The sequence below is a fragment of the Mytilus galloprovincialis genome, chromosome 7, assembly GCF_965363235.1.
Source record: "Mytilus galloprovincialis chromosome 7, xbMytGall1.hap1.1, whole genome shotgun sequence".
NCBI lineage: Eukaryota > Metazoa > Mollusca > Bivalvia > Mytilida > Mytilidae > Mytilus > Mytilus galloprovincialis.
In genome coordinates, this window is record NC_134844.1 from 35,555,633 (window position 1) to 35,577,730 (window position 22,098).

General features: G+C 35.8%; 1 protein-coding gene across 1 annotated transcript in view; it reads left to right on the forward strand.

The window, feature by feature from the left end:
- The window catches only part of LOC143082873 (uncharacterized), a 42,787-nt gene that overhangs the window by 9,712 nt on the left and 10,977 nt on the right, over positions 1-22,098 (forward strand). The window contains exons 4-6 of the mRNA XM_076258842.1: positions 18,888-19,024; positions 19,337-19,518; positions 20,552-20,708. Of these exons, the coding sequence (XP_076114957.1) occupies positions 18,888-19,024; positions 19,337-19,518; positions 20,552-20,708 (476 nt within the window). The remainder of the gene's footprint in view (positions 1-18,887; positions 19,025-19,336; positions 19,519-20,551; positions 20,709-22,098) is intronic.

Genomic DNA, 22,098 nt, shown 5'->3' on the forward strand with positions numbered 1-22,098 from the left:
CTAAAGGGCGTGTTCTCCAGATCCCCTGTTGTCTGAACATTATATATAAACTATAGAACGTTCTATAGGATACCCTATTGTTTGTTTTTGATGTATCTACCAATCTAAGAGAACGTTCTATAGAATTCCCTGTTGTTTGTTTATCATGTGTATACTAGAGGACTCTCTACTGGATCCTTTAGTCGGTCTGTGGGATCCCCTGTTTTCTCAACATTATATTTAAACTATAGAACGTTCTATAGGATACCCTATTGTTTGTTTTTGATGTATCTACTAGGCTAAGAGAACGTTCTACCGGACTCCCTGTTGTTTGTTTTTCAAGTGTATACTATAGGGCGTTCTACAGGATCCCATAGGCGGTCTACAGGATCCCTTGTTTTCTCAACATTATATATCTACTATATGACGTTCTATATGATCCCCTATTGTTTGTTGTTCAGTTTTATACTATAGGGCGTTCTACAGTATCCCATAGGCGGTTTGCAGGATCCCCTGTTTTCTCAACATTATTTATCTACTATTAGACGTTCTATAGGACCCCCTGTTGTTTGGTTTTCATGTTTATACTAAAGGGCGTTCTACAGTATCCTCTGGGCGGTCTGCAGGATCCCCTGTTTTCTCAAAATTATGTATCTACTATAAGACGTTCTTTAGGATCCCCTGTTGTTTATTTTTCAAGTCTATACTATAGGGCGTTCTACACGATCCCCTTGACGGTCTACAGGGTCTCCTATTGTTTATGAAAATTATGCATTCAAGATAGGACCTTCTAAAGGTTCCCCTGTTGTTAATTTATCATGTATATACTATAAGGCTTTCTATAGGATCACTTGGTTGGTCTGCAGGATCCCTTGTTTTCTCAACATTATATATCTACTATTAGACGTTCTATAGGACCCCCTGTTGTTTGTTTTTCAAGTGTATACTATAGGGCGTTCTACAGGATCCCCTAGGTGGTCTACAAGATCCCCTGTTTTCTCAACATTATATATCTACAATATGACGTTCTATAGGGCCCCCTGTTGTTTGGTGTTCATGTTTATACTATAGGGCGTTCTACAGTATCCCCTGGGCAGTCTGCAGGATCCCCTGTTTTATCAACATTATTTATCTACTATATGACGTTCTATAGGATCCCCTGTTATTTATTTTTCAAGTCTATACTATAGGGCATTCTACATGATTCCCTGGACGGTCTACAGGGTCCCCTGTTGTTTATGAAAGTTATGTATTTAAGATAGGACCTTCTAAAGGTTCCCCTGTTGTTTATTTTACAAGTATATACTATAGGGCGTTCTACAGAATACCTGAGCGATCGATCTACAGAATACCCTGTTTATAAAAATTATGCATTTAAGATAATACTTTCAATAGGTTCCCCTGTTGTTTGTTGTTCATGTTTATACTATAGGGCGTTCTACAGTATCCCCTGATCGGTCTACAGGATCCTCTTTTGTTAAAAAATTATGCATCTGAGATAGGAAATTCTACAGGTTCCCCTGTTATTTGTTTATCATGTATATACTATAGGGCTTTTAAGATGCCTTGGGCGGTCTGCATGATCCCTTGTTGTTTGTTTTTCAAGTGTATACTATAGGGCGTTCTACAGGATCCCCTAGGCGGTCTACATGATCCCCTGTTTTCACAACATAATATATCTACTATATGACGTTCTATAGGGCCCCCTGTTGTTTGTTGTTCATGTTTATACTATAGGGCGTTCTGCACGATCCCCTGGACGGTATGCAGGATCCCCAGTTTTCTCAACATCATTTATGTACTATAAGACGTTCTACAGGATCCCCTGTTGTTTGTTTTTCAAGTGTATATTATAGGGCGTTCTACAGGATCCCCTAGGCGGTCTACATGATCCCCTGTTTTCACAACATAATATAGCTACTATATATAGGGCTCCCTGTTGTTTGTTGTTCATGTTTATACTATAGGGCGTTCTGCACGATCCCCTGGACGGTCTGCAGGATCCCCAGTTTTCTCAACATCATTTATTTACTATAAGACGTTCTACAGGATCCCCTGTTGTTTGTTTTTCAAGTGTATATTATAGGGCGTTCTACTGGATCCCTTGGTCGGTCTGTGGGATCCCCTGTTTTCTCAACATTATATTTAAACTATAGAACGTTCTATAGGATACCCTATTGTTTGTTTTTGATGTAATTATTAGGCTAAGATAACGTTCTACCGGATCCCCTGCTGTTTGTTTTTCAAGTGTATACTATAGAGCGTTCTACAGGATCCCAATAGGCGGTCTACAGGATCCCTTGTTTTCTCAACATTATTTATCTACTATATGACGTTCTATATGATCCACTGTTGTTTGTTGTTCAGGTTTATACTATAGGGCGTTCTACAGTATCCCCATGGCGGTCTGCAGGATCCCCTGTTTTCTCAACATTATTTATCTACTATAAGACGTTCTATAGGATCCCCTGTTGTTTGTTTTTCAAGTGTATACTATAGGGCGTTCTACAGTATCCCCTGGGCGGTCTGCAGGATCCCCTTTTTTCTCAACATTATTTATCTACTATTAGACGTTCTATAGGACCCCCTGTTGTTTGTTTTTCAAGTGTATACTATAGGGCGTTCTACAGGATCCCCTAGGCGGTCTACAAGATCCCCTGTTTTCTTAACATTATATATCTATATATTTTCTATAGGATACCATGGTCGGTCTGTCGGATCCCGTTTTTTCTAAACATTATATATCAACTATAGGGCCCCCTGTTGTTCTTTGTTCATTTTATACTATAGGGCGTTCTACAGGTACCCCTAAGCGATCTACAGGATCCCCAGTTTTCTAAACATCATTTATTTACTATAAGACGTTCTACAGGATCCCCTGTTGTTTGTTTTTCAAGTGTATACTAAAGGGCGTTCTACAGGATCCCCTGTTTTCTCAACATTATATATCCACTATAAGACTTTCTATAGGATCCCCTGTTGTTTGTTATTCATTCACTGGGCGGTCTACACGATCCCCTGCTGTCTTGACATTATATATATACTAAAGGATGTTCTATAAGACCCTCTATTGATTGTTTTGAATGTTTATACTATAGGTCGTTCTACAGGATCCCCAGGGCGGTCTACAGGGTCCTCTTTTGTTAAAAATCTAAGAAAGTAAATTCTATAGGTCCCCTGTAGTTTGCTTATCATGTATATACTATAAGGCTTTTATGATCCCTTGGGCGGTCTGCAGGATCTCCTGTTTTCCCAACGTTATATATCTAAAAAAGGACGTTCTATAGGGTCCCCTGTTGGTGTTGTTCGTGTTTATTTTATAGGGCGTTCTACAGTATCCTCTTTTGTCTGAACATTATATATCTACTATAGAACGTTTTATAGGATCCCATATATTGTTTGTTTATTATGTATATACTATTAAAGGGCGTTCTACAGAATCCTCTGTTTTCTCAACATAATATATCTACTATAGGACGTTCTACAGGGTCCCCTGTTGTGTGTTGTTCATGTTTATACTTTAGGGCGTTCTACAGTATCCACTGGGCGGTCTACAGGATCCCCTGTTTTCTCAACATTATATATCCACTATAATACTTTCTATAGGATCTCCTGTTTGTTGTTCATTCACTGGGCGGTCTACACGATCCCCTGTTGTCTGAACATTATATATATACTAAAGGATGTTCTATAAGACCCCCTATTGATTGTTTTGAATGTTTATACTATAGGTCGTTCTACAGGATCCCCAGGGCGGTCTACAGAGTCCTCTTTTGTTAAAAATTATGCATCTAAGAAAGGAAATTCTATAGGTCCCCCTGTACTTTGCTTTTCATGTATATACTATAAGGCTTATATGATCCCTTGGGCGGTCTGCAGGATCTCCTGTTTTTCCAACGTTATATATCTAAAATAGGACGTTCTATAGGGTCCCCTGTTGGTGTTGTTCGTGTTTATTTTATAGGGTGTTCTACAGTATCCTTTTTTGTCTGAACATTATATATCTACTATAGAACGTTTTATAGGATCCCATATATTGTTTGTTTATTATGTATATGCTATTAAAGGGCGTTCTACAGAATCCTCTGTTTTCTCAACATAATATATCTACTATAGGACGTTCTACAGGGTCCCCTGTTGTGTGTTGTTCATGTTTATACTTTAGGGCGTTCTACAGTATCCACTGGGCGGTCTACAGGATCCCCTGTTTTCTCAACATTATATATCCACTATAATACTTTCTATAGGATCTCCTGTTTGTTGTTCATTCACTGGGCGGTCTACACGATCCCCTGTTGTCTGAACATTATATATATACTAAAGGATGTTCTATAAGACCCCCTATTGATTGTTTTGAATGTTTATACTATAGGTCGTTCTACAGGATCCCCAGGGCGGTCTACAGAGTCCTCTTTTGTTAAAAATTATGCATCTAAGAAAGGAAATTCTATAGGTCCCCCTGTAGTTTGCTTTTCATGTATATACTATAAGGCTTATATGATCCCTTGGGCGGTCTGCAGGATCTCCTGTTTTTCCAACGTTATATATCTAAAATAGGACGTTCTATAGGGTCCCCTGTTGGTGTTGTTCGTGTTTATTTTATAGGGTGTTCTACAGTATCCTTTTTTGTCTGAACATTATATATCTACTATAGAACGTTTTATAGGATCCCATATATTGTTTGTTTATTATGTATATACTAAAGGGCATTCTACAGGATCCTCTGTTTTCTCAACACTATATATCTACTATAGGACGTTCTATAGAGTCCCCTGTTGTTTGTTGTTCATGTTTATACTATAGGGCGTTCTACAGTATCCCCTGGGCGGTCTGCAGGATCCCCTGTTTTCTCAACATTATATATCTACTATAAGACTTTCTATAGGATCTCCTGTTGTTTGTTGGTTATTCACTGGGCGGTCTACACGATCCCCTGTTGTCTAAACATTATATATATACTATAAGGCGTTTATGATCCCTTGGGCGGTCTGCAGGATCTCCTGTTTTCTCAACGTTATATATCTAAAAGAGGACGTTCTATAGGGTTCCCTGTTGGTGTTGTTCGTGTTTATTTTATAGGGCGTTCTACAGTTTCCTCTTTTGTCTGAACATTATATATCTACTATAGAACGTTTTATAGGATCCCATATATTGTTTGTTTATTATGTATATACAAAAGGTCGTTCTACAGGATCCCCTGTAGTTTGAACATTATATACTTACTATAGAACGTTCTATATGATCCCCTATTGTTTGTTTATCGTGTATATACTAAGGGGCGTTCTACAGTATCCCCTGGGCGGTCTTCAGGATTCCCTGTTGTCTGAACATTATATTCATACTAAAGGACGCTCTACAGGATCCCCTGTTGTTTGAATATTATATATCTACTATGGGACGTTCTATATGTTAGACTGTTGTTTGTTTTTTATGTATATATTAGAGGTCGTTATATATATGCGCCCATGGGCGGTCGATATTATCCCCTGTGGTTTAATAGTTTTGTATCTGTATAGGGCGTTCTATAGGGTCCCCGGGGCGGTCTATAGGCTCCCATTGTTTGGTTATCATGTATTCACTAGATTTATCTACTAGAGAGCGTTCTATGGGATCCCCTGTTGGGTCTATAGGATCACCTGTTGTGTTATAATCGTGTATCTGCTATAGGGCGTTCTATAGGTTCCCCGGGGCGGTCTATAGGATCTTCTTTTTGGTTGTTAATCATGAATCTATAACAGGTTGTTCTATAGGATCCCCTGTGCGGTCTATAGGACCCCGTATTGTTTAATAATCGCATATTTGCTATAGGGAATTCTTTGGGATCCCCGGGTCGGTCCATAGGATCCTCTGTTGTTTGTTCAACATGTTTCTTCTAGAGGGTGTTCCATAAAATCCCAGGGTCGGTCTATAGGAGCCCTGTAGTTTTTTCATCATGTATCTATTAGAGGGCGTTATATATGCTCCCATAGGCGTTATTTATGATCCCTTGTGGTTTAATAATTGTGTATCTGCTATAGGGCGTTCTAAAGGATCCCCGGGGCGGTCTATAGGATCCCCTGTTGTTTGTTTATAATGTATCTATAACAGGTTGTTCTATACGATTCCCTGGGCTGTCTATAGGATACCCTGTTGGTTGTTCATCATGTATCTATAACAGGTTGTTCTATACGATCCCCTGGGCGGTCTATAAGATCCCCTTTTGTTTAATAATCGCGCATATTCTATAGTGCGTTCTATAGGATCCCCGGGTCTGTTTATAGGATCCCCTATTGTGTATACCTTGGCGGTCTATATGATCCCCTTTTGTTTAACAATAGCGCATATTCTATAGTGCGTTTTATAGGATCCCTGTGTCTGTCTATAGGATCCCCTATTGTTTAATAACCTTGCATCTGCTAAAGGGGGTTCTATGTTATCCCTTTCAAAGGTCGAGGGGGCATATTGTTATTGGTTGTTTTTGTTCTTTTTCTTTTCTTTTTCCCAATAATTTTATTGTCCTGACAAATTCTCGGAAAAGGATAGACACATTCATCTTTATGGAAGTATGGCATAATGTAAACCATTATATAAAGTTGTGCTTTTTAATAAGGGGATGGTCCAAGATGGTCTCGATTACTATAAACACTGGTCAACAGTATTTTTTTTTATGTTTTTTGTATATAATTCTAGTATTCCTGAGCATAGAACCATTATATTCAATATACAAAGTAGGTGTCAACAATTTGTATAATCCTCAGAACTACATGTACCTAGCAGTAGGTAGTTGTGTTTTTTTAGTATAAATTTTATTTCAAAATTGCTGACGGTAACCTAGCAATGGCAAGGTCGTCTGGCAACTTGACAACAGTGTGACATCCGCCTTTGCTCGCAATAGCAATGGCAATTCTATTTGTTTTCGTATTCTTATGGATTTGTACAGACAGGAGAAAAGAAATTGACCCGTCTTTTAATATCCCTTTCCGATATATTGATGATGTACTGTCAAGCCGTTTTACTATTTATTCTAACTTCAAAATAGCTCATACAATATATCAGATATTTTAAATGATATATGAAATCTCTCTCTCATATATAATATACAAGATATCTCATATAATATATAATATATAAGATATTTTATATAATTTACTCTTTATAAGACATCTTATCAACTTTAAAAGATAGCTTTTTTACTTTATAAGATATCTTATTAATTCAATAAGATATACTATACACTTAAGAAGATATATTATAAACGAAATGAAAAAAAAAGAAACGAACAATAACAATATAATATGCCCCCTTTGAAAGGGATAACAAAGAACGTCCTATAGCAGATGCACGACTATTAAACAAGAGGGGATCCTAAGACCGACCCGGGGATCCTATAAACCGCCCAGGGTATCGTATAGAACACCCTGTTATAGATACATGAACAACGAACAGGTGATCCTATAGACCGCCCTGGGGATCCTATAAAACGCCCTATAGCAGATACACGAATATTGCACAACAGGTGATCCTATAGACCCAACAAGGGATCCCATAGAACGCTCCCTAGTAGATACATGATTACTTAACAACGGGATCCTATAGAACACCCTATAGCAGATACACAATTATTAAACCACAGGGAATCCTATAGACCGCCCAGGGGATCCTGTAGAACGCCCTCCAATAGATACATTATGAACAAACAACAGGGCTCCTATAGACCGACTTAGAGATTATATGGACCGACCCGGGGATCTTAAAGAACGCCCTATAGCAGATGCACGATTATTAAACAATACCAACCAACAGGGGAACATAAAGACGGCCCCGAGGATCTTAAAGAACGTCGTATACTAGAAACATAATGAACAAACAGCAGGTTGTTATAAAGACCGCCCCGGAGATCCTGTAGAACGCCCTTCAGCATGCAGATACACGACTATTGCACAACAGGGGATCCTATAAAACGCCCTCTAGTATATACGTAAAGTAGATACATGTTTAAAAAGCCAGGGGAACCTATAGAAGGTTCTATCCTAGATGCATACAAATCAAACAGGGGATCCTGAAGAATATATAATGCTCAGAAAACACGAGATCGTGCAGATGGGCCTTTAGTATAAACATGAAAAACAATAAACAGGGGATCCTATAGAACGTCCTATGATAGATATATAATGTTGAGAAAACAGGGCATCCTGCAGACCGCCCAAGGGATCATAAACGCCCTATTATATATACATAATAAACAAAGAACAGGGGAACCTATAGAATTTCCTATCTCAGATGCATATTTTTTTTAACAAAAGGGGATTCTGTAGACCGCCCAGGGAATCCTGTAGAACGCCCGATAGTATAAACATAAAAAAACAATCAACAGGGCATCCTGTAGACCTCCCAGGGGATCCTGTAGAACGCCCTTTAGTATATACTTGATTAACTGACAATAGGGGATCCTATAGAACGTCTTATAGTATATATACTATGTTGAGAAAACAGGGGATCCTGTAGACCGCCCAGGGGATCTTGTAGAACGCCCTATAGTATATTATGAAAAACAAACAACGGGGGATACTTTAGAACGTCTTATAGTAGATATATATATTTTTAAACAAATGGGGATCCTGTAGACCGCCCAGTGGATCCTGTAGAAAGCCCTAGAATATAAACATAAAAAAACAATCAACAGGGCATCCTGTAGACCGCCCAGGGGATTCAGCAGAACGCCCTTTAGTATATAAATAATAAACAAACAATATAGGGATCCTATAGAACGTCCTATACTAGATATATAATGTAAAGACAACAGTGGATCCTGTAGACCGCCCATGGTATTTTGTAGAACGCCCTTTAGTATAAACATGAAAAACAATCAATAGAACGTCCTATAGTACATATATTATGTTGAAAAACAAAGATTCCTGCAGACCGCCCAAAGTTACCTGCAGACCGTCCAAGGGATCATATAGAAAGCCCTATAGTATAAACATGAAAAACAATCAACAGGGGGTCTTATATATAGAACGCCATTTAGTACATATATAATGTAATGACAACAGGGGATCCTGAAGACCGCCCAGGGGATCCTGTAGAACGCCCTTTAGTATATACTTGATTAACTGACAATAGGGGATCCTATAGAACGTCTTATTGTAGATATATTATGTTGAGAAAACAGGGGATCCCGTAGACCGCCCAGGGGATCCTGTAGAACGCCCTATAGTTTATAAATGAAAAACAAACAACGGGGGATACTTTAGAACGTCTTATAGTAGATATATATTTTTAAACAAACGGGGATCCTGTAGACCGCCCAGTGGACCTGTAGAAAGCCTTATAATATAAACATAAAAAAAACAATCAACAGGGCATCCTGTAGACCGCCCAGGGGATCCAGTAGAACGCCCTTTAGTATATAAATAATAAACAAACAATATAGGGATCCCATAGAACGTCCTATAGTAGATATATAATGTAAAGACAAAAGGGGATCCTGTAGACCGCTCAGGGGATCCTATTGGACGCCCTTTAGTCTATACATGATAAACAAACAACAGGGGATCCTATAGAACGTCCTATAGTAAATATATAATGTTCAGACAAAAGGGATCCTATTGAACGCCCTTTAGTATATAAATGATTAACAAACAACATGGGATCCTATAGAACGTCTCATAGTAGATAAATAATGTTGAGAAAACAGGTGATCCTTTAGAACGCCCTATAGTATAAACATGAAAAACAATCAACAGGGGGTCTTATAGAACGTCCTATATATAGTACATATATCATGTTGAAAAACAGAGATTCCTGCAGACCACCAAAAGTTTCCCGCAGAGCGCCCAAGCCCGGAAGGGATCATATAGAAAGCCCTATAGTATAAACATGAAAAACAATCAGGGGGTCTTATAGAACGCCATTTAGTACATATATAATGTAAAGACAACAGGGTATCCTTTAGACCGCCCAAGGGATCCTTTAGACAGCCCTTTAGTATATACATGACTAACAAACAATAGGGGATCCTATAGAACGTCTTATAGTAGATATATTATGTTGAGAAAACAGGGGATCCTGTAGACCGCCCAGGGGATCTTGTAGAACGCCCTATAGTATCTTATGAAAAACAAACAACGGGGGATACTTTAGAACGTCTTATAGTAGATATATATTTTTAAACAAATGGGGATCCTGTAGACCGTCCAGTGGATCCTGTAGAAAGCCCTATAATATAAACATAAAAAAAAAACAATCAACAGGGCATCCTGTAGACCGCCCAGGGGATCTAGTAGAACGCCCTTTAGTATATAAATATTAAACAAACAATATAGGGATCCTATAGAACGTCCTATAGTATATATCTAATGTAAAGACAACAGGGGCTCCTGTAGACCGCCCAGGGGATCCAGTAGAACGCCCTTTAGTATATAAATATTAAACAAACAATATAGGGATCCTATAGAACGTCCTATAGTAGATATCTAATGTAAAGACAACAGGGGCTCCTGTAGACCGCCCAGGGGATCCTGTAGAACGCCCTTTAGTATATACTTGATTAACTGACAATAGGGGATCCTATAGAACGTCTTATGGTAGATATATTATGTTGAGAAAACAGGGGATCCCGTAGACCGCCCAGGGGATCCTGTAGAACGCCCTATAGTATATAAATGAAAAACAAACAACGGGGGATACTTTAGAACGTCTTATAGTAGATATATATTTTTAAACAAATGGGGATCCTGTAGACCGCCCAGTGGATCCTGTAGAAAGCCCTATAATATAAACATAAAAAAAAACAATCAACAGGGCATCCTGTAGACCGCCCAGGGGATCCAGTAGAACGCCCTTTAGTATATAAATAATAAACAAACAATATAGGGATCCTATAGAACGTCCTATAGTAGATATATAATGTAAAGACAACAGGGGATCCTGTAGAACGCCCTTTAGTATATACTTGATAAACTAACAATAGGGGATCCTATAGAACGTCTTATAGTAGATATATTATGTTGAGAAAACAGGGGATCCTGTAGACCGCCCAGGGGATCCTGTAGAACGCCCTATAGTATATAAATGAAAAACAAACAACGGGGGATACTTTAGAACGTCTTATAGTAGATATATATTTTTAAACAAATGGGGATCCTGTAGACCGCCCAGTGGATCCTGTAGAAAGCCCTATAAAATAAAAATAAAAAAAACAATCAACAGGGCATCCTGTAGACCGCCCAGGGGATCCTGTAGAACGCCCTTTAGTATATACTTGAAAAACAAACAACAGGGGATCCTGTAGAACGTATTGTAGTAGAGACATGATGTTGAAAAAGCAGGGGATTACACAGACCGACCAAGGGATCCCGTAAAAAGTCCTCTAGTAGATACATCAAAAACAAACAACGGGGGATACTTTAGAACGTCTTATAGTAGATATATATTTTTAAACAAATGGGGATCCTGTAGACCGCCCAGTGGATCCTGTAGAAAGCCCTATAATATAAAAATAAAAAAAACAATCAACAGGGCATCCTGTAGACCGCCCAGGGGATCCTGTAGAACGCCCTATAGTATATACTTGAAAAACAAACAACAGGGGATCCTGTAGAAAGTCTTGTAGTAGATACATGATGTTGAGAAAGCAGGGGATCACACAGACCGACCAAGGGATCCCGTAAAAAGTCCTCTAGTAGATACATCAAAAACAAACAATAGGATATTCAATAGAACGTTCTATGGTTTATATTATAATGTTCAGACAAAAAGGGATCCTCTAGACTGCCTAGGGGATCCTATTGAACGCCCTTTAGAATATACATGATAAACAAACAACATGGGATCCTATAGAACGTCTTATAGTAGATACATAATGTTGAGAAAACAGGTTATCCTTTAGAACGCCCTTTAGTATAAACATGAAAAACAATCAACAGGGGGTCTAATAGAACGTCCTATAGTACATATATTATGTTGAAAAATAGGGATTCCTGCAGACCACCCAAAGTTTCCCGCAGACCGCCCAAAGGATCATATAGAAATCCCTATAGTATAAACATGAAAAACAACCAACAGGGGGTCTTAGAGGATCCCCTGTGCGGTCTACAGGATCCCTTGTTGTCTGAACATTATATATCTACTAAAGGTCGTTCTATAAGACCCCCTGTTGACTGTTTTTCATGTTTATACTATTGGCCCGACTTTCTATATGATCCCTTGGGCGGTCTGCAGGAAACTATGGGTGGTCTGCAGGAATGCCTGCTTTTCAACATAATATAGGTACTATAGGACGTTCTGTAGAACGCCCTTTGATATAATTGATTAAAAAACAATAGGGGATCCTATAGAACGTCTTATAGTAGATATATTATGTTGAGAAAACAGGGGATCCCGTAGACCGACCAGGGGATCGTGTAGAACGCCCTATAGTATATACTTGAAAAACAAACAACGGGGATACTTTAGAACGTCTTGTAGTAGATACATAATGTTGAGAAAGCAGGGGATCACACAGACCGACCAAGGGATCCCGTAAAAAGTCCTCTATTAGATACTTCAAAAACAAACAATAGAGTATCCTATAGAACGTTCTATAGTTTATATATAATGTTCAGACAACAGGGGATCATGTAGACCGCCCAGAAGATCCCGTAGAACGCCCTAATAGAACATGTAGCTTCATTATAAACAAATAACAGGGGAACCAGCACCCCCACCCCCACCCCCACTACCACCACCCCCTCACACCCCGTAAAGGTAATGTCTCGTGTCTAAGAACTTGTTAGCTACATGTTTTTTTTTCAATTTGCCTTCATCAAAGTACTCCATTAAACAGATAATAAAAATATTATTAACTCCATAGTATATTCAAAGCCATGGGATCACGTGCATGGGACATTTGCAAGTCTTTACAACATAATCTGATAATTAAGGCACCACTGACTATTGTGTGTCATATATATGTGAAATATCATATATAACTTAAAAAGGAATATGTATTTGCTTAATGAGGGCACAATGATATATGCTACTGTAATGCGGAACATTTTCCTATTTAAGACACCATTTCACGTTGAAGGTGAAATAATTTCTGTCATGAACGTTGCACGAAAAATAAAGACTTTTAAGGTGAACCTTTTGTGACTGAGTCACTGTCCTCTTGTATATATGAACTCTCGGTTTTACTTAATATTCCCTATTTAGTGTGTACACGTGTATGATATAAACAATTTACAGCTTTTAAAAAAGTATATAAAGATATTCTGAACTTTTAAAATGCAATAAAGGAACAACATCATTGGTCTTACCGCCTTATCATTTCTTATCACGGAAACAAAATTAAATCAATTTCGTTCTTGTCCATGATGACGATCCCTGTCTAGTGTTTTTTTTTTGAAAAATACTGAGCACGCAAAATAAGCATTTGAATCACGAAGCACGTCATGCACGTATAAAAATTACATAATCAGAACATGTTGAACACCTCGCTGTTTTGCACGACTGAACGTAAAATAAAAAAGTAAAAACACGTTGAACGTGAATTTAAAAAACCCAATCACGTACCACGAAAATAACCCTCTACCACTCTCCGTGAAAGTTGATGATTTTGCATCGTTTTTTTAAGATAGTTTTACATGTTAAGAAAATTCTATTTTTAGCATTAGTATTTTCCGAATCGTTTAAAAATAGCCTATACATAGAATATGCATAATTCATGATTCGTGACGTAGGGCGGTCTACGGGATCCCTTCTTCCGCTTACCTTTGTAAACAGTACATTAATTTCTGGACCGATGGCCGGTCTAGCTATGAAATTACGGATTGTCAAACAGAAAACAGTCCATAAAACATGTAAAAAATAATCTTGATGAACTTATAAACCATCTTTGAAGGCTAAATTAGCACTCATCTGTCTAAAAATGAATTTTATTACACAATAACTTTCCTATTTTAAAAATCCACAGGGGCCAAAATGCGAAACTAAACTCCTAACTGTGTATTGCTACCTAAGTAGTTTTGTAGAGCTTGAACTCAGAGATCGGTTTGGCACGTTTAAATTGACTAGTTCTCGAATGTAATCAGGGACAACGCCATACACATAAGTCAGTATTTTGTATTGTGGTCTGTATTGGACGGATAACCAAGGTACATCAGCGAGTATCGTCGTAATATGTTCATGTTTTCTTGTCCTGGGGCCTGGTTTTCGAAAGTATCATAAGATATGTCATAAGATATATCTTAGGACATATTTTATGATCATCTTAGGACTATCATATGATATGTCATAGGATGTAAATCAAAGCTGTCTTAAGAGAGTCATAGCTATGATGCTCTTATGTCTGTCATGAGTGAACATTATGTTCTATTATTTTAAATAATGATTAAAAAATAAAAATGAAAATGAAAAGTATGAACATATAAATGATTACCATTCTTAATATTTACGAATATTTTATTTATTTTATTATAATGAACATGAAATTTTATACAAAAAGGAATTGAAACATGAGTTGATAATTAAAATTTTGTTTAAATTTAGTTTGTAATATATAATAAATCTTGAACTTCGCTTTCGTGTATTATCATACATGCATTGTTATTTAACTGTGAATAATTTTTAGATTCGGTACATCGAGTATCCGTTTAACGAAATGCCCGTGCACATACGTTAATACAGTACTATTTTAAATATACTAGGAACGAAATAATATGTATATTTATTATACAAAACCATGAGTTAAAAAAATTAAATCCAAATTGTATGTCGCAGGAGATTCAAATGTCTGTTAATTAACGTAGTTGAGAAAAAACACCTTTACTATTTAGCTATCTGAGAACCACAACTAATATTTTTATTGCAATGAACATGAAATTATACATGAAAAGTAATTAAAATTTTAGTTGACAATCATATGACCTTCATAAGTCATGTCGCGAGGGGTCTTAAATTTACGACAAAAGTTATGACAAATCGTAACTTGGAACACTTTCGAAAACATATCTTACGACTATGACATGTCCTAAGACCATCTAAGACATGTCTTAGACATAAGATACTTTCGAAAACCAGGCCCCTGGTGATTAGACGAGCTGCTGTATTTTGTACTTTTTGTAATCTGTTCAATGTAGTCTTGTTGATACCGTTCAGCGAATATTCACATAATCAAGTCTGGATGTTACTAGACTGTTCACTAATGTCTGTCAATCGGTTGTTGTTATAAAGCTGGGAATGCGTCCAATATTACTGATGTGAAAATGACAGGATTTTACTATGGCAGAAACTTGCCGTTCCATCGCAAGATGTTGATCAAAATATACACCTTGGTTTTTCACGCAGGATACACTACTTATTACAATATAGCCAACTTTGAGTTGAAGATTTGGTACACTTGCCTTCAAATGTTTCAGTGTGAATATGATAAGTTTATCTTGATTAAGTTTTTAGGGCAAACGATACAGTTACAGGGGAGGTAATGACGTTGTTAACGTAAATTGTTATTTTTGCGACGTCAAACTATGACTTATTGGGAAAAGATTAAGTTTTCGACTGATTATTATCATTCAAACTTATTTAACTTGAAAACGAGTGCATGGACCCCTCTTTTTTAAAATGCCATTTGGTTTGTTTACGCGAGAAGATTATGTGTGCCAATTTTCATGAAAACGTAAATAGTGCAATTTAAAAAAAAAGATAAATATACAACAAAAAATAATGTTGTTTCTACATTCATGAACATTTGATAAATATGAGTTATTTCTGAATAAAAAAATAGATAAATTTTAATGATACTTATAAGATTCAGAAATAAAAAATTATTAAACAAAAAACAATTTGTGTTTATCTTTTAAAACAAAAAAAGTTATGTCTTTCTTTCGAAAGAGAAAATCCTGTCACAAATCCGGATTTTGAGCAAATATACAAAATTTCGACCTCATTTTACTCAAAAAATAGCACATGAAGGTAAATTTTTTATTACCTATTTGATTTAATCAGGTTAAAAATAGTCTATATGGAAATTTTTATCAGAATCTAAATACGGGATCAAAACTGTATCGTATGCCCTTAACATATTTGTTGACATCCATGAACTAATGGAAACTGATCCAATGATCGGACAACTGACAACCAACAAAGATTTGCAGTATTTTATGTTCGCTATTGTAAACGTCCCATTCTTGATATTGTGTAACCGTTTTCAAACTGATTTCCCAAGGAAAATCGGTTACTGTTTTTGGGATGTACGGCAGACGGCTGCCAAACAGTGTCCGTTCATTAACATAAAGCTTTGACGAACTCTTTTTAAATTTAAACATGTTATTCCCAGTGACTAAATGAAGGTCAAGTTCGATTTTTCACGATTTTATCTTTTACCGTTGTTGAGTTGTAGACCTTTCAATAGCGAAAAGTGATACTTTGAGCGTTATCCGTGCAATAATTTGATAACAATTATGAATATTGATACTCAGAGCGTTGCCCGTGCTATAACTTGATAACAATAACTAGAGGCTCTAAAGAGCCTGTGTCGCTCACCTTGGTCTTGTGCATATTAAACAATGGACACGTATAAATTCATGACATAATTGTGTTTTGGTGATAGTGATGTGTTTGTAGATCTTACTTTACTGAACATTCTTGTTGCTACAATTATCTCTATCTATAATGAACTTGGCCCAGTAATTACAGTGGAAAATATTTTCTAAAAATTAACAAAAATTTATGAAAAATGTTAAAAACTAACTATAAAGGGCAATAACTCCTTAAGGGGTCAATTGACTATTTTGGTCTTGCATACTTATTTGTAGATCTTATTTTGCTAAACGTTATTGCTGTATACAGTTTATCTCTATCTATGATAATATTCAAGATAATAACAAAAAACGGCAAAATTTCCTTAAAATTACCAATTCAGGACAGTAACCTAACAACGGGTTGTCCGATCCATGTGAAAACATCAGGGCAGACAGATCTTGACCTGATAAACAATTCAACCCTGTCAGATTTTCTCTTTATGCTTCGGTTTTTGAATTATAAGCCAAAAACTGCATTTTACCCCTATGTTCTATTATTAGCCGTGGCAGCCATTTTGGTTGATTGGCCAGGTCACGCCACACATTTTTAAAACAAGTTACCCCAATGATGACTGTGGCCAAGTTTAGTTTAATTTGGCCCAGTAGTTTCAGAGGAGAAGATTTTTGTAAAAGATTACTAAGATTTACGAAAAAATGGTTAAGAATTGACTATAAAGAGCAATAACTCCTTCAGGGGTCAACTGACCATTTTGGTCATGCTGACTTATTTGTAAATCTTACTTTGCTGAACATTATTGCTGTTTACAGTTTATCTCTATCTATAATAATATTCAAGATAATAACCAAAAACAGCAAAATTTCCTTAAAATTATCAATTCAGGGGCAGCAACCCAACAACAGGTTGTCCGATTCATCTGAAAATTTCAGGACAGATAGATCTTGACCTGATAAACACTTTTATTGCTTGTCAGATTTGCTCTAAATGCTTTGGTTTATGAGTTATAAGCCAAAAACTGCATTTGACCCCTATGTTCTATTTTTAGCCATGGCGGCCATCTTGGTTGGTTGGTTGGCCGGGTCACGCCACACATTTTTAAACTAGATATCCCAAAGATGATTGTGGCCAAGTTTGGATTAATTTGGCCCAGTAGTTTCAGAGAAGAAGATTTTTGTAAAAGATTACTAAGATTTACGAAAAATGGTTAAAAATTGACTATAAAGGTCAATAACTCCTAAAGGGGTCCACTGACCATTTCCGTCATGTTGACTTATTTGTAAATCTTACTTTGCTGAACATTATTGCTGTTTACAGTTTATCTCTATCTATAATAATATTCAAGATAATAGCCAAAAACAGCAAAAATTACCTAAAATTACCAGTTCAGGGGCAGCAACCCAATAACGGGTTGTCAGATTCATCTGAAAATTTGAGGGCAGATAGATCTTGACCTGATAAACAATTTTACTCCGTGTCAGATTTGCTCTAACTGCTTTGGTTTTTGAGTTATAAGCCAAAAACTGCATTTTACCCCTATGTTCTATTTTTAGCCATGGCGGCCATCTTGATTGGTTGGCCGGGTCACGCCACACATTTTTTAAACAAGATACCCCAATGATGATTGTGGCCAAGTTTGGTTTAATTTGGCCCAGTAGTTTCAGAGGAGAAGATTTTTGTAAAAGTTAACGACGACGGACGACGACGGACGACGGACGACGACGACGACGGACGACGGACGCCAAGTGATGGGAAAAGCTCACTTGGCCCTTCGGGCCAGGTGAGCTAAAAAGGATACTCAGAGCGTTGGCCGTGCAATAACTTGATAATAATTTGAAATCTTTTCAAATTTAAGTATGTTGTCTCCTATGATTAAATAGAGGTCAAGAACGATTTTCACAATACAATTTAAAGTGTTGAGGTTGTTGATTTATAGACCTTAATCAATGATTTTATCTGTTCAATTGACTTTTGTCACAAAATTGTTTACCTGTGTGTTTTGATATCCTCTTGCTTATAATTATATACGACTCATTGTTATATAAGCGGGAAGTTAGACTAGCTATAAAACCAGGTTTTACCACTCATTTGTTTTTTTAATGTCCTGTTCCAAGTCATGACTATGTCAGTTGTTATTGAATAGTTCGTTTCTATGTATGTTGCATTGGCGTTTGTTTTTGTTTTTCCGTTGTTTACCTCTTGTAATTGATGTAATTCCCTCGGTTTTGGTTTGTGGCCTTGAATTGTTTTCTCTCAAACGATTAACGACTTTTAAAAAGCGTTTTACTACTGTTGTCTTTATATGTGTTTAACTATAATCATACATACCTTTTATGTTATAATGAATTCTCGTCGTGCAAAACTATAAAATTATTTCATAATTGTATTAATAAATGTTGCAATTTAATTTATAGTTGCAGGTTTGCTGGTAAAAAATGTAGCGCTAAAGATTTTAAAACTATATTAACAGATCAAGGGCTTTGTTTTACCTTTAAGCCAGACAAAAATTCTAAATTAAGACACTATCGCGAATTGCGATCATGGCACACAGGTATGTTTACTTTGTACAAAGAATATTTTGATTTAAGCCTATTCACTACGTGGCTCATTTGTTTTTAAAGTTAGAATTTCGTGAAAATATCTGCATTTTGTAATCTTTAATGATTTTTTTCTTTAAGATAATGTTGTTTTCATGCGACATTGCTGATTAGTCTGAATGATAAATTATTAGAGAACTAGACATGTTGGTAAATTTAAAATTACTCACAAAAAGTAAAATTCATGGTAATATATATGAAATCTAATTATATCTTTACACCATACGTTTTAATTTATACTGTATCAAGATAATTCTTGCTTGCAGGATCAGACAACGGCTTAAAATTAGTTTTGAATACGGAGCAATATGAACACATGGACGGTCCAAATATAGCTTCTGGTATTAAACTACTTGCCCATCATGACACCGACATACCAAGAGTGAAGGAACTTGGGATTTCTGTTCCAACACATTCGTATGCTATGATAGGAGTAGATTTGACAGTCGTAAGTACAAAATAACTGTTCACTATAGAATCAGCATGTAATACATATATTAAGTAAGGAGTTTATTCTATACGGATTATATACAACATATTTAATTTCCTGAAATCAAACATAAAATTTTAGAGCAATAATCGTGTCAAACAAGTCAGACTTTGCTACCCTTTTCATGAGTCCATTAAACAAACATAATCTTTTGTATGCCCCCACCGTAGCCACTGGGGCAATTAATGTTTACTTTATCCGTCTTTCCGTCCTTTCATCTTTTTTTATATTAGATAAACATCAGTATCATTATTGCTATTATTTTAAATAACCATATGCATTTTGAATGCCTCCACACAAATTAATTCAAAACAATGGTTAGTAATTCAACGGAATCGGAGTATTCATAATCTCATAAATTAACAAACATATTGACCCACTGGTTCTATGTAAATATTACATTTAATTACCCCTACATGTTGACTTATTTATTGCTATCTTTGATCCCAGAGATTACCAAAACTGCATGCAAGATAATAATGATGATATTTTCTTTTCTTTCTGAGATTCACCAAAGCAGGAAAGGTTTTTATAACCCGAAGAAAAAAGAAACGAAGATGCAAACAAAAAAATAACCATTAAAAACATTAACTGTAAATACAGAAATTATTGCGTGCATTTATAATTGCGATTTTGTAATTTTATACTAAAATGCGATTGTAATTTTTGCGATATTGAAAAATATCCTGTTTAATTCATATAAAAAATTTGAAAATGCAAGTTTAAATTATTGCGATTATGACCCTGTCGCATTTTTCACAATAATAAAAACATCGCAATAATTTCTGAATTTAAAGTATTACAAATTGTATATGGAAAGGCAATATAACCATTACCACAGTAAGCCTACAAACAATTATTTTAATATAACTAATTTCACAAAGAAATGACAATAATTCAATTACATTTATTATGTTTCTTATTGTATTCATTTCAGAAAATCTTTTTCACTGGTTAATTTTGATATACTTAAACTTTGATTTTTTTGCAGATCGAGAGTTTACAAAAACCTTATGGAAATTGCAAGGATAAACCTCTCAACTACAGCAGAGAGTATACAAAGGATGACTGTTTGTTTGAATGTTTAAGTAGAGTTGCGGAACAACAATGTGGTTGTAGCAATTACCTGATACCAAAAGATAAGACAAGTACATGTACATTACTATTCAATTTTTGGGGTTAAATGATTTGGAGCTTCTTAAAATCATAATCGATAAGGCTTTTTTTTGATTTTGTGAAATTATGATAAAAAGCTTTATTTAAAAAAAATGGTGTCTGTGAATCGACCCTATAACTTCCTAATATAATTAACCTGTTTGTAATTTGGCTGTTGCTCAAATTTCAATACCATTCAGAAAGAAGCGAAACAGTAAATGTGTTTGACATTAGACTTAGTCTTAAGCAATAATACATTTTTTTTGCCCAAATTAGACATTTTCACTCGTATTATAAAGATATTTTGGAGAACAGGTTTATTATTAAAGTCTGAAAATGTAATTATCAATATCTGACAATTTGGTTAAAATATAGACAGTGTGTTTAGCTTTTAAGTGAGGCGTTGTCTGTTTTTTTTTGGATAAAAAATTAAATCTGGTAGATTTATAACTTATGGCAATCATATAAAATTGCACATTTCAATTTCGGATGTTGTTTTTGATAGACGGACAATCCCATTTCTTTTGTTTTCAAACTATAATGGCTGGGTTGCTGACCATGCTTGCTTCTACATAATACTAAATAGTTAAAAAAAATTGATAAAAACAACAAAGGAACGAGATTACTTAAAATCAGAACAGGTCAACATAACACATTCATATGCATAATAATGTATGGTCTAATTTCTTGGTGTTATTGGCCAAACTTTGTATTTTGCATATCATTTCTAGGAATGATCACCTATTGAACAAAACATTTGGAAGAACAGACAATAATTTTTCTGTTTATTCACAAAAGTTTTGGTACCAGGATTAAAATTTTATATTTACGCCAGACGCGCGTATTGTTGCCAATATAAAAGGTAAACCAGTTTCCTGGATCAAAATAACAAGATGAATTAATGGGATTATTTAGAGAATCTTCTCATATATATTTAAAGTAAACATAACAGAAAATAAAATCAACACAAATGTTTCAATAAAAATCTACAATAAGTCATCATATTACAATAGAATGTTCAAGGCATATGTATATCAATGCAATAGTAGTATACCGCTGGTCAATTATAGTCACAAATCGATTTCCTCAAATAAATCCGATCACAGACCAAAACCGAGGGAAACACATCAACGATGAGGGAAAAACAACGGAACAACAGAACCACTTAACTTTTACAAAAACAAACGCCAACATACATAGAAACGGACTAGTTGATAACAAACTGCCATATTCCTGACTTAGGACAAGACATTTCAAGAATAAAATTGCTGGTTGAACCTGATTTTATGGCTAGCCAAACATTCTGCTTATATAACCATATAAAGAATTCCACTTCACAGAATAACAAAAAACACCTGCCAGTTATAAACAACAGTACACAAG